At 35.4% G+C, this 17,715-nt stretch overlaps 1 protein-coding gene across 1 annotated transcript in view; it reads right to left on the reverse strand.

Annotated features, from left to right (window-relative positions):
- Nucleotides 1-17,715, reverse strand: part of ABCA12 (ATP binding cassette subfamily A member 12) — a 170,027-nt gene that overhangs the window by 43,725 nt on the left and 108,587 nt on the right. The window contains 8 exon segments of the mRNA XM_038585677.1: nucleotides 1,344-1,530; nucleotides 2,428-2,583; nucleotides 4,304-4,438; nucleotides 4,527-4,596; nucleotides 5,919-6,248; nucleotides 12,159-12,273; nucleotides 15,042-15,357; nucleotides 15,922-16,101. Coding sequence (XP_038441605.1) covers nucleotides 1,344-1,530; nucleotides 2,428-2,583; nucleotides 4,304-4,438; nucleotides 4,527-4,596; nucleotides 5,919-6,248; nucleotides 12,159-12,273; nucleotides 15,042-15,357; nucleotides 15,922-16,101 — 1,489 coding nt within the window.

Here is a 17,715-nt window from a genome sequence, read left to right on the forward strand (position 1 = left end):
TTCTCTATCTTATCAGATGATTGCTCATCATCTTTCAGATGGTTAGTAAACTGGGCAATTATTTAATATTCTCCTTCTTCAGTAAAATGTAAGCTCCATGAGGTCTGGCAAAGGACCTATTTTCTCATCACTCTCTCAGTACCTAACTAGTACTTTGTACCTTGTGTATAATAGACCTTAAATGACCACCATGGATTTGATAGGGAATCAATATTATATGCAATTCTTCCCATAAAAACACATTGAACTACGTACACTATACTTCATTCTTTATATTCAGAAGAATAAAATTGAGACTTCCTCAGCTAAAATTACAGCCTTTTCAAAAGCCTTCTCCATCCCTTTTCTTCATTGGTCTATTAGAAATCATGTTGTTAAGCACTGTATGCTCACTAGAAAGCCAGCTTTGAATTTAAACAGGCCATATAAATAAGAGCAGCTACATGTTCACTCATTCCATGACCTTCCTTTGTCCCCTCTTATTTACAAAAGAAAAATTAATTTGAATATATTTTGGCAGTCACTGAGCTTACTTATGATGATATTAAATAGGATATCCAGCAACTGACATATTTTTTCAAATGAGGGCGAGGGTACCAACAGCATCTTAGCGTGGACTTCCAGCTAAGCCACGTGGAGCGCTGGCGGTGAGTCACAAAAAAAAAATTCAAAAGAATGTCTCTTCAACAACATTTGAGTCTCTTCTCCTTTTGGACACAGGAAAATGTTAGTTAAATGAAGAGTGAGAAAGAACAGCACATATACTCCTCCTAGCCCTTTTGATCTATATCTGATGGCTGGCGATTCTTTTCTTTCTTCATGAATCAAGGCAAGGAACAGCTGGGGCTGAGTGTGTTTATAGCAGAGTGTGTAAACTCAAAATTATACACGGGCCAGAATAGAAATGCAAATAAATGAAACAGACTGGGCATATGAGACAGTGCAGAGTTGTGGGGAACAGGAATAAATCAGAAGGCAGATGTCCCCTTTAAGAGAACAGCCACCAGTAAGCCCCCACCAATTTTCCTCGCTTAGGACTATGGACCCAATGTTGCCTGAACTTCCTATAACCCAAGAAACGTCAAGACTATTTTTTTTCTTATTAGGAAATTTCTCCATTTTAAAATATTGTCCCTGGATTAAAAATTTTAAGAAGTACTGAGGCCTGACCTGACCTTTAAGCTCACAGGTTGGTACCTATGATTTAGACTCGATTCTACAGTATACAAAGTGAGCTACCTTAATCCATCTGGCAGACGTCATAATGTGATTCTTTATGAAAGAGGCGAGGAAATGCTAAGTAATATGCTGCCGTGACAGTAACTATTAAACAAGTAACATACATTGTAGTAGTTTTCCCGGCGCCGTTGGGACCGAGCAATGAAGTAATATGTCCTTCATAAAAATTCAGATTGAGGTGATCGACAGCAATTTTTGAGCCATAGATCTTTGTGACCCCATGTAGGGCAACCCCAACTGTGAGATCTTTAGGCTCGGGCTCAATGTTGGAGGGAAACATGTACTCAGGACCTGGAGGGAAACCAAGAGAAACATTATAAGCTTACAAAGAAGGAAAATGCAACTAGAGCTAGACCTTTCCTTAGTCAAAAATTGAAGACTATAACAATACAGCCCTCTAAATAAAAATAATTCTGGGAACAAATGATCTGTTATCTTTAGTTTCCTTCCCATTTGGTTAAAGAATAAATGAGAGTGAGAAACCAGGTTCTCCCAGGTTGGTATCACCCTTCTCTGTCAGAATATGTAGTTGTAGAATATGGTATCATAATAATAAATTCTCTTTTATACAACAGATCTCAAATATTCAAAGGATAATCTAAGTCTTATTTCTCTGATCAGAAAAGATAATACCAACTTATGGAAAAATGTCTACAAGGTTGATTCTATAGTGATTTGTGGTTTACAGAATCCAATTCATCTGATTATTATCTACATGTGTTTCAGGCATCACATGTAGACCATGGATATGGGTCATCCTTACTTTATAAAAATGGCACTACTTACCCAAGTCATGACCTTTCAACTGTTTGTGTCCAGTGTTGATGACGAGTTATGATATATTATCTGTACTTGTAACTTGGTTACTTTTTTTTGACTGGTGACAGATGGCTGGAGTTAGGGGTGTAGACTGTGGCCAAGGAACAAAATTTTTCTCTGTGTGTGTCTAACTGGACCACAAAGGGATCTCCAATCTTGGCCTAATTAGCACCATATGCTAACCAACCAAGCTAATGAGCCCAGAAAAAGCCACTGTTTAATTGTCGTAAGAGTCTAAACACATATGTGTAGACATTCATCCATGATTAAAAGGATGATAATTTTGCCATTTAGAAAAACATAATTAAAATCACTAGTCATGTAAATTTTATATCACTTCTGACATAATAATGCTTGTTGTTGACCTACTTGTCTTACTAGCAGATGGATTGGTGTTCTGCATCATGATATTAGTAAACATAAGGCCATTGCTTTTCTCATGCTTCACATCTGTACATCCCAATCGCTCCTTCCAATAGGAAGGAAGGACTGGAAAATACCACGGAGCTGCCATACCATATGTACCTATAACAAAAATACATTAGGAAGAGTAAATATTAGTTGATTATTAACATGAAGTATCAGAAACTAAACAGAACATTATATATGATTCAGAAAGTATTTTCATTTTTTTGATCCATATCAAACTGAAGGGTAATCTCAGTTTTCAAAGTAAAGCAAAAAAGATAAACTCTCTTTTATTCTTTTTAAAAAACAGCTTCATTGAGGTATAATTATATGTCATAAAATTTACTCATCAGGTGTAGAGATAGATGATTTTAGTAAATATAAAAAGTTTTGCAACCATCACCACCATCCATGAAATATAGCTTCAAAAAGTATTTTCATGACTATTTACAGATAATCCCTGTTTCTACCCCAAGTTCTAGACAATAGACAATCACTGATTTGCTTTCTATCTCTACATATTTGTATTTTATAGGAATTTTATATAAATGGGACAATATTCTTTTATTCATTTAGAACACTAGGAAAATGTACAAATGGAAAAGCTCCCAAGCATATTAAAAGCGATGACTACTTGAGACCTGGATGGGGAACCCAATGAGTGTTTTCCATTAGAATTTGGTAAATTCTTCTTAGAATTACGAAACCTGGTGTTTGCTTTATCACATCTCAAAAGTGCATTTGGAAAGACTGGATTCCATGCTTCTTAATCCACTCCATCCTTTGTAGGAACATCAGACTATCATCAATAACCAAACTGGAAAGAGTCAAATTGTCCATAGACCAATGAATGGATAAGGAAGATGTGGTATATAAACACAATGGGATATTACTCAGCCATCAAAAATAATAAAATCTTGACATTTGCAATGATGTGGATGGAGCCAGACTATTATATTAAATGAAATAAATCAGAGAAAGACAAAGACCATATGATTTCACTCATATGTGGAATTTAAGAAACAAAACAGTACAACATATGCGAAGGCGGCAAAAAAAAAAAAAAAAAAAAGAGAGGGAAGCAAGACTAAGAGACTCTAAACAATAGAGAAAAAACAGAGTTGATAGAGGGAGGTGGGTGGGGGATGGACTTGATGGATGATGGGTATTTAAGAGGGCAAGTGCTGGGGATGAGCACTGGGTATTATATGTAAATGCTGAATCACTGAATTCTATTCCTGAAATCAATACTGCGCTATATGTTAACTAATTAAAATTTATTTATTATTATTTTTTAAATTTTTATTTATTTATGATAGTCACAGAGAGAGAGAGAGAGAGAGAGAGAGGCAGAGACATAGGCAGAGGGAGAAGCAGGCTCCATGCACTGGGAGCCCGACGTGGGATTTGATCCCGGGTCTCCAGGATTGTGCCCTGGGCCAAAGGCAGGCGCTAAACCGCTGTGCCACCCAGGGATCCCAACTAATTAAAATTTAAATAAAAATAATAAAATAAAAATAAATAAAGAAAGAAAAGAAAAAAGAAAAGAAAGAGAAGAAAAGAAAAGAAAAAAAAGAAAGAAAAGAAAAGAAAAGAAAAAGAAAAGGAAAAGAAAAGAAAAGAAAAGAAAAGAAAAGAAAAAAGAAAAGAAAAGAAACTCACCAGTGTATTAGCTCATCCTGGAAAATTATCATTAGTTTTGGGATTTAAGTTGGGTTTTTTGGTACGGTTTTTTTTGAGACTATATATGGCAAATCAAATACTAGGAAATATTTATTAGCTGATTTATAATTATGAAAACTATAGAAAAATATCTCTGTAGGAAGCATGTTCATACCTGGGAACACATTCCTGACGTACCACGCGATAATGAAATAAATGAAAGAGTCAGCTAGGATTAGACAGCACAGCCAGCCAAATGAGGTGGTGTCATCCTGAACTGGGGAACTATACATATTTTCCCACTGAAGACCTAAAAAGTGAACATATATATTTATACTTCTGTGAGACATACTGCAGATGCAAATGCTAAAATCTAGTTTTAAAGGAAGTGGGCCTACCAATGCCTTGCTCTTCATATCTTGCAATATACTGACTTGCATAACTGAATGCTGTTGGCGACAGCAGGCTCTGTGAAGAAAACAAACAGCAATGATAGTTCTTATAGATTTTGTACAAGAGGGATCTAACCATACTTAAAACTTTGGACATTTATATAGGTAAAATTGACACTAACTTCCTAAGCATATTTAAAAATACAGAGGTCTGTTACCAAGAAGAGAAGAATGAATGAATGAAGAGAAGAGGGACAGCAGAAAACAAAAGAAGCAAAATTACAACTTGGAAAAGATTTGTCAAAAATCCAAAATGTATATTCTAAACTTGGTAAATATTGCTTAGCAATTTATCATATAGGTAATTATAGGGTAATGCAATGTTAAGACTAAAATCATATAAACAATTAGGAACCAGAAGATATATATATATATATATTTTTTTTTCTATATCTATGAAGTTTTTTAAGATTTTTTATTTTTATTTATTCAGAGAGAGAGAGAGAGGCAGGGTCACAGGCAGAAGGAGAAGCAGGCTCCATGCAGGGAGCCTGACGTAGGACTCAATCCCGGGTCTTCAGGATCACACCCTGGGCTGCAGGCGGCGCTAAACCACTGCACCACTGGAGCTGCCCCAGAAGATATTTTTATTTCATAAATTGATTACAGGTAACAGAAGTATTATGAATGAAAATATACTAAAATATGACTTGATTGAATACTTCTAATGCAACACATTAGAAATCTAATGTCATTTTAACCCAAAGTAGTCAATGTTAAATGAAAGTTATTTAATACTTTCTATTTCCATAAATATCAAAGTTTCAATATGACTCTCAATGAGATTTAGTTTTCTGCCTTTCAAATTCCAAAGTATTCTTAATGATTTCATTATATTTCTTTAATTCAGTATTTTTGAATTGAAACAGGCAAAAAAGGACTCAAAATTGATAATATACTGTCAGTGCATTTGTATTTATGCCTATAAGTTATATTGTATATTAGGAAAAACATAAAAATTATTCACATGTGAGAATAACTCCAGTTAAATAAGGGCTTTAAGATATTTAAGGAATTCAATCAGAGAAGAAGTCAGAATTTTTGATGATCTTTAAAAATGTAACATATTATAACTATTCTTTCTTCAGAAATTATTTCTTAACAGCATTAAATATGATTTTTTAAAGCTGTGGGGGAAAGTTTCCTTTTCATTGTATTATACTGCTTGTACAGTATACAACAATGTAGGAAAAACTATCATTAGGACAGGTAAGCTTATTTTGCAATCACAGAACTTTTCAATTAGACAAACGAACTTTCAGTTTAAAGAGTCTAAAAACATAAAAAGAATCAATTCTTATCACCCCCCTGGCCATTTAGTTGTGACAGTTGACTCACCATGAATACTTTTATTACATAGCTCAACTCATCCTCAACTGTAATCAGAACAATAAATGGAAAAAAGGCAATGATGTAGATGAGGCTTCCAATCAGGGCTGCAATATTGGTGTTGTTGAAGAAGACACTGATAAGATAGCTCATAGAAATAACTGAGAAGCTATAGTCCGAAAAATACAGGAACAAAATGAACCCATTTGTCTTAGGAAGAATATTGCCAAACTTGAGTATAATGATGAGGATGATGATGGTCACCAGTAAAAATCCAACACTCTCTATAAGCCAGGCAAAAAAGTGACTGCAGGAGTTCACACCCATCATCTTCATGTACTGTGAAAAGGAAAAAGCATTAGTCACTTTTGAACCGATATTCTCTCAAATAGCAATTATTTCTGCACCATGCCAAAATGCCCATGAGACTCTTCATATATATGGAACTAAGCATCTTAATAATTCTCATAAGTTGAGGATTTGTCCGTATTTGCTATGTAAAATGAATATAACCATTTATATCGGTCCATTTTAAATTATATGCTTTCAGAGTGCCCCAGTATAATGGATAATTTGGATGATGAGCTTCTTTTTTTTTTTTTCAATTTCATTTTATAACTGGTATCTAACTGATGTATCCAGATTAAATTAGTTTAGAATAGATTATCAAAATTTATGGTATCTCTTGCAGAATTTTACAACACGAACTTGACATTTGTACAGTCATGAATATTTCAAGCTGGTAGGAAAACATGGTTTATTTCAAATGCTGTAGTGACTGAGATAATAAAACTCCATTAAAAAAAATGAAACATTAATAGACAACACAATCAGTACTCTTGTTCCTGAGAGAAAGAGAATAAACTTGACCCCTAAGAATTAAAACATGGAAAGTTTTAAGGGAGATTTTCTGACTTTTGGTACAGCTTTCCCACCTTTAAGATAACTGGTAGTTTAGGGCAGGTTTGCCATCTTTGGCAAAAAGACATTCATGAACCCAAAATGAATTCATGTATCTGAGATCATCTATACTTCTCTCTCAACTTATATTTTTTAATAACTCAGTGATATCTCTAGAGGCCACGGCATTTCCACCAAGGTAGGAAAACAGATCAACATGATGTGTTTGAGCATTAACTCAAAGGGATTCTGAAATTTCTAAATTCCCCTGGATCTTAGTTGTCTTGAATTTGGTGACATGTTGCCTTCAGCGGAACCTGGATATCCTGGTTTCTAGTTTTAATAATACATGATTAATGCTAAGCTTATGAACCTAACAGTCCATTTTTAAAAAGAAATACTCCACTAACAGCTTATAATAATCCAGTATTTTGCGTGAAATCAAGGATTTTCAGTGTCCTTCTTTAACACTAACTTGTCTAGAAAAAAAAATTGCCGAATCTTTTGCTCTACACATAAAATAGTGAATTTTACTTTCTGCCTTTGCAAGTTATCACATTTTGATAACTCTGCTGCTCCTCTTGTTGCCATGGAAACTGCTACCTGACTGCCAACAGTCTAAGCTGTGGGCCTTAAGCTAATCACCACTGAGAAAAAGCCTGTGACTTTTCCTCTTAACTTTGCCCTGTTCCTCACCCTCCTCCCTCCTTACCGTTACTCTCCTCCCTGGCCCTCCTGCCCTTTGCAGTAAAGACTCAACTTATGTTTCCATAGGAATGGAAGTGTGGGTCAAAGTAAAAAAAATCAGCATGGAGTGAAGAGGCACTATGGAAGGCTTCCTCCAGTTGCTACACATCTATATTGAAAATAAAATCACATTTCAATGTGAGAAAATATTTCACAGGTCTTACTTTTGATTTTTTTTCTCTGTTCCCCACCCATTTGAGAAAATTACTGTGTCATGTTTGATGACTGCATTTTAGAGACATTCATCTATTCATATATGGTCATGATATGTTAGCTCTTTTTATTTGCCTTTCCTATTTCTGTTTTGAGATTTAACTGAGTTTATAGTTAACTGTGGAGTTAGGAGACCCATATAACTACTCTAAAGCTTATATTCACAACCTAATTTCATGTGCCTAATACAACAAATATTTTCTCTCCAATAGCAGTATATATTAGTAGGAGACAATGCTAATATATTTCACAAGGTGGCTAAAAAATAGGACAATATCAAGGACATGAAATAAAGCTGACTTGGTGTGTACAAACATGTTTTCCTTCCCCAACACTTGATAGCTATGGTATAAAACACATATATTTAGAAAATTCTCCATTCACAGCCTTATTAAAAGATAATCTGGCAAAGCTGAAGACCAGACTTAAGGTATATATCTCTGTAATTTTGAAATTTTCAAGACTCAAGATCAGATTCCTATTCTTGAGAGTTGGTAAAAGTTCCTGAGAATGATCATTGCTTCTTATTGAAACAGACTAAGTTAGACGCTTCCAAAAGTGTTCACTATTTAACATTCTAGCATGAAACTTCAGTGTTAAACTTCAGGATTTTATGCCACGAGGAGAACAGCTGTTATTCATAAAGAGAAAGAGCAATGAGAGCATGTAAGTCATCCATAAATTATCCAGATTCACTGCCAACTTCGTTATGATAAATAAGACCAAACTTGCTGATGGAAGATGGCCCACAGAGAACGTCTGGCTATGCTTTCCTGGATGTCATTAGTTGCTCCTCAGAGTGACATATGTCAGGTGCCAGCTTTGCAATCAAAGAATCACTTGTCTCAAGCCTCCCAAACCTGCCTGAAGCAATTCATCAATATCGGATAACCTGTTGCTCAAGGAAAACCCCTCTACACAGTGGTCAGAGTTTGCTCCAGTTTATGGCAGAAGATAATAAGAAGAGATTGTGTAAGATTTGGGATAAATGTGTTGCCACATTCAAGAAAAGCTTTTGCATGGGGATTGACATTAATGCTTTTGGGAAAAGAAATCACAAAGATTCATATATTTACTTGGCAACAAAGTCTTCATTAAATTCAACAAGAATGTCAAGTACTAATTTATAAGGAATAATACCATTTTCTAACTCAGTTAAAATTATTTTCTTAACACTAGATATTTCTACTATTATTTTTAAGTAAGATATAAAGGATATTGGGGTCACTACACGAAATGTTCCAAGTTCCCACTAGTATGATGGATAGTGTCTATCAAGAAGACACAAACATTGTCTAAAGTGAAGCACCAAAGGACTAAAAATCCCTTACATAATTCTTGACACCATCTCTCCAGACCAGAGATATTTTAGATTACTTATCTGAACGGAGAAAGAATTCCAAAATTTTTTCTCAAGCTGAATATAAGCACTGAAATCCCCATAAATGACATATTAGAAGCTAACCCATAAATCAAGAAAATAATGTGAAAAAGTATTTTTCTGTGTATTGTAAATCAGTTTTTGCTTACCTTTAATATTTTAATGTTAAAAGCAAGAAACACAAAACAAAATCCAACTGAAAGGTATTTCAAAATAGTTTCTTTTTAAACTACAGGCTTAATTTCATCAACTAACTTACTGGGCATTAATATTTGTGCTAATTCTTTTAACAACTTAAAGGAATTCACTGTAGTCATACTATACCAAGGTCAAAGATTAATGGCTTCATCGACATAGCAACTAATTTAGTTTTCCTGCCCAGATTTAAGAACAATTAGAGAAGAAAAAAGGTATTTTTTTTAACCTTTCTAAAAAAAAAATTTTTTTTGGAATGAAAACGATGTAGGAAATTAAAAGCTTTAGAACTTAGTGAATATTAAAATGATGGTATTAAAAAGTGATTTTGAGTCTCTGGTAACCTACAAGATTATCCATCATCATCTTCAAAAGTCTTTAAGGGTCCATGCTATCAAAATAAGATTGTGAGAGGGAAAGTACCTATGATGTGGAAAAGGATTGGTTGAAAGTCAAGACATTGGAGTTCCAGAACAAGATCTACCACTAACTAGCTCTGCAGTTTTCAGCAAGTCACTTCTCACTTACTGGGCTCAGCTTTCTCACTTCTAAAAAGAAAGAGGAAAGATAAGAACCATGGGCAGTACTGGAAGGCTGAGCAGGAGGCATTGAGAATACTCCACTCATTCCACCCCTATTTCCATCAATTTATCTCACAAATAGACTGCATTCCTTTGAATTTAGGATGCTGATTTTAAGACATGCCATTATTTGACATGGCAGCAAGAAAGAAAAATCACTACCAAATAAGTGATGATACCTTATCAAATGCATCCCAATTTCAGAGGCTTTAAGAAGCAAAGAAAAAAAATCTTTGCCTTAGAACTGATAAAAATAGACAACCTTCTTTGTTGTGACAATAGAGCCACATTTTGGAAATGTATTGCTGAATTAAGTCTAGATGGTAACAGCTAGAAAGTTTAATGGATTGAGTCCAAGTGACTATGAACTGGAAGACTCAAAGCCTCATTCTCTGATGCCAAGTTCAGTGATCTTCCACTATCGGACTTTGACCCTCAAGATCAGGTAATTAAATTTTGAAAGTAAATGCATGTAAAACAAAGACACAAAGCTACCAAACAGAAAGTGGTTCATTAAAAATGCATCTTTCATGTCTTCAATTAAGAAAGAACTATTCATTACGCTTTGGTTTTTGTGTGTGTGTGACATCCATAGATATATTTAAAGAGCATCATCTTCAAACACAAAATAATAGTGTGTATCACATATATATATATATATACACACAATATAATACTTATATTTACTGTGTGTTTCTACCACAAGTACTATTTTTAAGGTAGATATTTATTTTGAAGTAGAAAAGAACTCAGTTTCTATCACAGTTTTCTATTTTAAAGTTTTCCTTTAATCTGTGAAGATTCACTTCTGAGTACAGGAACCTGAAAGAAAAATATAGGTAGGAGCCTGCAACCAAAATTCTGGTTGAGGGCATTGATTCAAGTTTCTAAATTGGAATTAAGAAAGCATTGCACTCCATCTTAAATACAACAGAGCTCAAACCAGTTGATGAGGGGTTTACCTAATTATAACTGAAAAAAAAAATACAGCTGTGAGGATCAACCAGAATTCAAATAGAAAAAGTAAGAAGTATAGGTTCAAACTCCAGGACACCCCTGGAAGCCTGATGCTGAGCTCACAAAAACATGAAGCAGTAATTTGTACCTTGGAAGGAGAAATAATCAATTGCCTGGAAGCACTGGCAAAGTAAGTTTGAAAAGCACAAGTGGACTAACAGGCTACTCTAACCTCATTATTTCAGATTGTCAGCAAGGCTTTGCAATAATTATTGTCCCCCAGTTTTGAAATGTTTCTGCTTTCTCTTCGCTCCATGAGTGAGTGTAAGAATGGACTCATTACAGGATGAGCAGATAAGATAGTTCTTATTCCAATACAGTCCCCAAATCACACAATGCTTTTTCATAAACTCTAAAAAGAAGTAAGATATTTTGAATTTGGAGATAATGATGAGCATGCTCAAGAAGAGATCGTGCTTTACATCGCAGGTCTTGTCTTTCATCATCATATTATTAACCTAGTCAGTAGCAGAACATGAAATTCTTAGTCTCTATAAATCACCAGTCAATGGAAGATAGGGGAGAAGATAATTGAAGAAGACAAGGCATACTGGAAAGAGAATTTCCTTCTTGAGAGCTGAAACAAGCCATCTGTCTGTCTATGACTGTGTCTGTGTCTGTGTCTACGTCTATATATCTATATCTATTTTCATTTGGACTCATTTAGTTACCATGCCAACAGTTATTACTGTTATTATTTAAACTTCCTGTGTTAGATCCTAAGTCCTATAGGAACTTCTTGGACAAAAATTATTCTTAGGATCATAAATTGTATTCAGATTTTATTCAGAATTATTTATATTTCATTTCTTAGAGGAACTTTTTTTTTTTTTAAAGATTTTATTTATTCATTCATGATAGACAGAGAGGGAGAGAAAGGCAGAGACACAGGCAGAGGGAGAAGCAGGCTCAATGCCGGGAGCCTGATGCGGGATTTGATCCCAGGACTCCAGGGATCGCGCCCTGGGCCAAAGGCAGGCGCTAAACCACTGAGCTACCCAGGGATCCCCTCTTAGAGGGACTTATAAAATGACTGCTATGTAACTTTTTGAGAAAACAAAATATTGCCATATCAGTTGCCTTTTTGATTCATAAAGTAGTTTTCTTTTTAATTCATGTACAGGTCAGGCTTTCTGGGTTTGAATAGGCATGATGAAAGTGATAGTAATTATTACACAAATAGATCTTATTCCTAAGAGGAGATTCTCGACATACCTCATGAAGCCGGAGATCTTTCTCATAAACAAGCTTTTTTACAAATGCAGCTATAAATACAACCCAGGCAACCATGAGCACAATTGGAAGAGAATAAGAGACACTGGTTAGGAAGCTGTAAAAAAGAACAAAAACAAAAGCAACAAAAAAATTCAGTGACCCAAATGAGTATCATCTGTGCAGACTGTAATATATAAAGAACACATTCTCTTTTACAGTGAAATCATACTCCTGTTTTGAAATTGAGCATAGTTATTAATATTACCCCTTTGTTTTTGAAGTGTGAAGCCGACTTAACAGTAGGGCCATGATTTTCTTGCTGTAATGTTGCAAAAGTAAAAAACAACTCTGGATTGTTAGATAAAATTATCATATTGTTTAGAGTGTGTTTGAGTATGTCCTATCTAGAAAAATAATTATTACATAGATATAATTGCAAAACTCAAAACCCTGTCTAAATTTTTATCTAAAAGGCAGATATAAAATTAGATGATGATTGGTTTATCTAGCTAAAAGCCATATCTTCCCAAATTACTGTATTTATCTACTCTTTAGAAGCTCATACTTATTATTAAACTAAATTTCCCAAAATGAAATAAAATAAAACTCAAAGCATTCAATTTAAAATGCAAACAAAGAAGTTCGATTCCTCAAAATGCTCTACGAGATGTTTCACATGTAGTATAGCAATGTCTTTTCTGATAATGTGCTGAACTAGGCAGTCACTGGAAGGCTTCATCAGGCGGCAAATATACTCCTAAGTGGCCTGCCCATCCCGGAAAGTTCCAATGCAGTGTTTCTCTAAGTTAACCATGAAGGGCTTAGTAAAACACAAATTTCTAAGCCTCACTCATTATATCTAGGGTAAGACAAGGAATTTGCATTTTAGACAACTTCCCAGGTGATGCCGATGTTGCTGGTGCAGGGATCATAATTTGAGAATCATGGTTCTAACACTGGCCACCTTTTTATGGGGTAGGGCAAATTAGTAGTTTTCAAAGAGAGGAACTGTAAGTTGACCTGTTTTCCAAAGTAGGCTCCCCTGACATTTTCATGAGGAGATAGGTACCAAGGCCATTTCCTTTTTAATCTGTAAGGCTAAGGTATTACCTTCAAGTTCCTCATGAAAAATGCAAATATTAATGGAACATGACATCACCATCATTCATTATAACTTTAGCCATCAGAAGTGTATCACCATCAAAGATATAAGGGTTATTTGGGCTTTTTTTTGGATGAGGGACGACTGATATTGGGGCCATATCCAATTTTCTTCATTCCTGGGAAACTGTCTGGCATGAGGTAGGCACTTAAACAATATTTGTTGAATGAATTTTCTCTTGGCTCAGGTCCAGCCTTAATGGTATTTCTGGCCCTAGAATTAGGCAAAGGCCCTCATTCATTAATAACATATCCCCTGTAACGTTTCTTCCAAGTGATTGTGTATTTTAAGATTGGTTTGGTTTAGGTTTGGTTTAATATAAAGAAGAAAATGCTGGTCTCCTAACTGAAGGACCAGTAAGGTACCAGCTGTACAACTTTGGACATGTTATTTAACCCTTTTGGGGGCTTGGATTTAAGTTTTCTTCATCAGGAAAATACAACTAATGATACCTGCTCCTGCTTATCTTGCTGAAGTCACTGTGTAGAACAAAGGAAATAATATATGTGGGAGCACCTTGTATGCAATAAAAAATTTATATGTATGTGGAAGATAATAGGATCATTCTGTTCCATGAAGAAGACAGAACAGAGTCACTTTTCTTCTTAAAAAGAAAACTGGGCACCCACAATCTTAGGCACCAAAATTTGCAAGGAGAAAAGGATGAGCAGGAAAATAGATGAGAATTTTCTTTTAATTGAACCCACAGATCTTTACTATTCATGCAGGCCATTGCAGTTCACACACAGTTCAGGCTGCAAAGGACTGACCAGCTTCCACAATAAGCAGCTGACCTTGACAACCCACTGATGGAATCCTCATTCGTCTCCCTGTATCGCTACTGCACAAGGGTTACATAACCTCATTTCATCTATAGCTCTTGAAGCAGCCAAAGGAGACAGATGCATCAATAGAAGGAAAAATGAAAAAAAAAAAAGTCCAGAACAATCATCTGAATTGCATATAAACTGCAGTAACTGGGCTGGATAACAAGTGCAATGTCTTTAAAGTAATATTCAGCCTCCAGCTTTTATGTAGGAGGATGAGACTAACTGTGGTCAAAGTGGAGGAGCCAGTCAGTGCTACCCACCTGGTAGATTTCTTGGCCATTCAAATTCAGTTGTTTAAATCATGGTCTTTGTATCTTTTGTTCATTTAGCAAACCATTTTAGATAAAGATTCCTAGCAAGCAGACTAGTAGTGCATAACGTAGTTTCAGATAGCATAATATTTATCCTAGAGAGTTGATCAATGATGTGTTTTATTGAAATTTTTCCTTAAGATTGGCCATATGCTCGTAAATTTTAATGAAATTTGACAGTTAGAAGAGATGCTAAGATTGACTCATTTAATCCCCTCCTTTAACTAGAGAAAGGGAAGACCAGTACAAAGTGGGTAGTGTCAAAATCATGCAGCAACGCATTCAGGTGTGGAGTCTGATTCTCCTGATTTGAGGGCCAAGGTCCTTGGGAAGCTCAGGGTTATGATCAAGAAAACCTGAATCATTTGAGAAGAACTTTGCCATCATTTTGGTAAAAATGAGCAGCTGTTGTAGAGCCATGCCCTGTAGTGTGGACCCTTTCCCGGAAATAAGCATTTGACAAAAATTTGGTGGAAGAGATCTTGATCCATGTGAATGGATAAACAGAAATGAGTTATCAAAAAAAAAAAAAAAAAAAGAAAAAAGGCTATTAAAAAGGGGTACAACCACCCAGACTTACTTGTCTTTCATGTAGCAGGGATATGGAATTGCCTGGACCTGAACCGCTACTTCTTGGGAGTTTCTTCCAGTCTGCAATTCAATGATTGCTCTCTCAATACTATCCTGCAAGTAAACAAAAGCCCTGCCATAGATCTGGTTATGTGATGGAGAATTGTGTGGCCCCGGGGCCCAAATCTTGGTCCTTATGCTTCTTGTGGTCTGTGCAGTCTTGAGACTCATGCGGATGGTATATTTTACGACAGGAGGAAGAGACACATTTTCAGAGTCATAGCGTCTATGTTGGCTTCTGTTAGAAGGAAGCTTAAAAATAACACCTAAAAATAAAATGGCAACAACAGCAGAAAGGTTATTTTATGGTTGACATTATTCACTGTTTGGAGGGTACACTTAGGGGGCAGCCAAACAGGCAACTGAGTTTGTAATGTGACACTAAGTTCAGGCCCCTAATTTACAGAAAAGATGGCTAATTGGAAGTGACAACTTCAGAGATTCAAAGCAGGGGTCTGAGAATATAATTACAAACTAAGTGGCCAGATTAAATATATCACTCCAAGCCACTTACTAAAATTAAAAAAAAAACACAATAAAATGAATAATCTTGACTGATTATGGACTTAACTTCACCCTGTAACTATGTAATCCATTTCAGCCTTCGTCTTCATTTTAACCATGCCAACAAAATCACACATATGCAGAAGTCTCGTCAGACGGTACAGTGGGATGACTACATGAAAGGTTTTCATTTCTAAGGACATCAGAGGGCACAGTGACCCCTCCCCCTGCCACTACTTTCCTGAGTTCTGGATGAAAGGGGTGAAGGAAGAATTTGGCCAATTTAGTACAAAGAGAAGCTCAAACTCTAGTAGAATAACACTTACTTCCAAAGAGTTCATTGCTTTTGTAAAGCCTGTTGGCCTCTCTCTCCATTTCATCTACGTTTTCTGCTGCCTGAATACGGTCATATAATACACAGGAGGAAATATTTACTGTCAGGGAGGATAGTGTGTTAAGATGATCAATGAGGTCAATGCTGTTTTCTAATTTCAGCCTTAGAATATCTAAAAAAGCAAAACAAAACAAAACATATATTATAATGTTGTAATGCTGTAGTAGTAATGAGACAAAATACTTTTTGTTCAGTGCCTACCACTTAATAGATAATGAATAATAGGAACTTGTAGAATTTACTCTAAAATATCTGGTAATAAAAATATCAAGTAACACCTGGGAAAATGTGTCCAGGTGTACAGATATTCATTGAAGAGAAAGTTGAGCTAGTTCCAACACAGTAGACCCAAGTTCAGAGAGTGATACCCAACTTAAGCCAACTTAAAAGTATCTTATGCTACAATTTAATTAACCAGTGGCTAAAAGTGAATAATTTAAAAAATACATTTACATATAGTCAGGAAGAAAACTAGAGACAAAACTTTCGAGTAAAACAGAAATGCTTTCCTTGTTCAGGGAATGTGAATGTGAATGTAAGAATTTAAACAAAGGGAAATTTATGTAGCGTGTGTAGAAAAAATAAACTCTACCATTCAATAATTTGTGCTACAGAATCATTTCTTAGGAGACTGTGAGAATCTATGCCACATAGTGAACAACTTTCTAAAAATGTTTGATTTAAAACCTCATATGAGTTATCTGTATTGATATCTGTATTAATCTAGACAAAATGATCAAGATTTTATTTCAGGTAATTACTCTGGAAGAAAGAGGATTTAATTGCTCTTCAATTTCATGATTCCTTATGAGGAAATCAACCGAGACAAAGGGTAAATATGAAATTGCAAGTTAATAAATCACTTGGCCAATTAAATTTTCACTGACTTGATCATCGTGAATACCAAGAATGTTGTGAGTATCATAAATCCCTTCTGAACCCAAACATGACTCTTCCATAGTCCAACGTAAGACTTAATTTCTCACAGAGGGGAACTTATTAAATGCATTTCTCATTAGAATTTAAAGTGAAATGGTTTGTTTGGTATAGACATTGGTGGGGGAGGGGCAAAACTGTGGTTGAACAGTGGCCTCCAGCGGCCACTGCAAATCAACACAACACCAAGGATTCCTTAGAAACGCTGGCAGTTAGGCTCAAAGAGGAGCCATGAGGGTCAGTGCTCCTTTAGTTCCAACTATATAAACTCCTAGATACTGAGTTACATATACAATTACACAAACATCAAGTCTCACTGCTACATTAATTTAAGTCTAATTTTAAATTCTACAACTCCCCTCCCATATGAGGTTAGGAAGATAAAACTTACATAAGAACTTTTTGTTGTATCTCCAATATTTTGATCAAATGGTTTCTTACCCAAATGATACTTTTAGAGAATAAATCCACTAATGTCTTCCTTTAATCAAATTCAGTCAACTATCATAATGTGCACACAACTATATACAACACAAATGTAAGCATAATTCCTCCCTACTGGTTTACAACCTGTGTTACTTCTGTTCCAGTAGTACCAGGGACAAGGAGGGGCACCTGATCCACTGCAGCCAAATTCTGATGCTCTCAATCTCTTCCTCATACTTGTGGTTGCATAGCAACAGTGAATGAGACACAGACTGAATTAGATGTCTTGCATCCCTTAGGTTGAAGGTGGGGATGTGGCAGAGGGAATGCATAAGTTCAGACAGGTTCCTTTGATCCTCTTTGC

Source organism: Canis lupus, chromosome 37 (genome assembly GCF_011100685.1).
Source record: "Canis lupus familiaris isolate Mischka breed German Shepherd chromosome 37, alternate assembly UU_Cfam_GSD_1.0, whole genome shotgun sequence".
Classification (NCBI taxonomy): domain Eukaryota; kingdom Metazoa; phylum Chordata; class Mammalia; order Carnivora; family Canidae; genus Canis; species Canis lupus.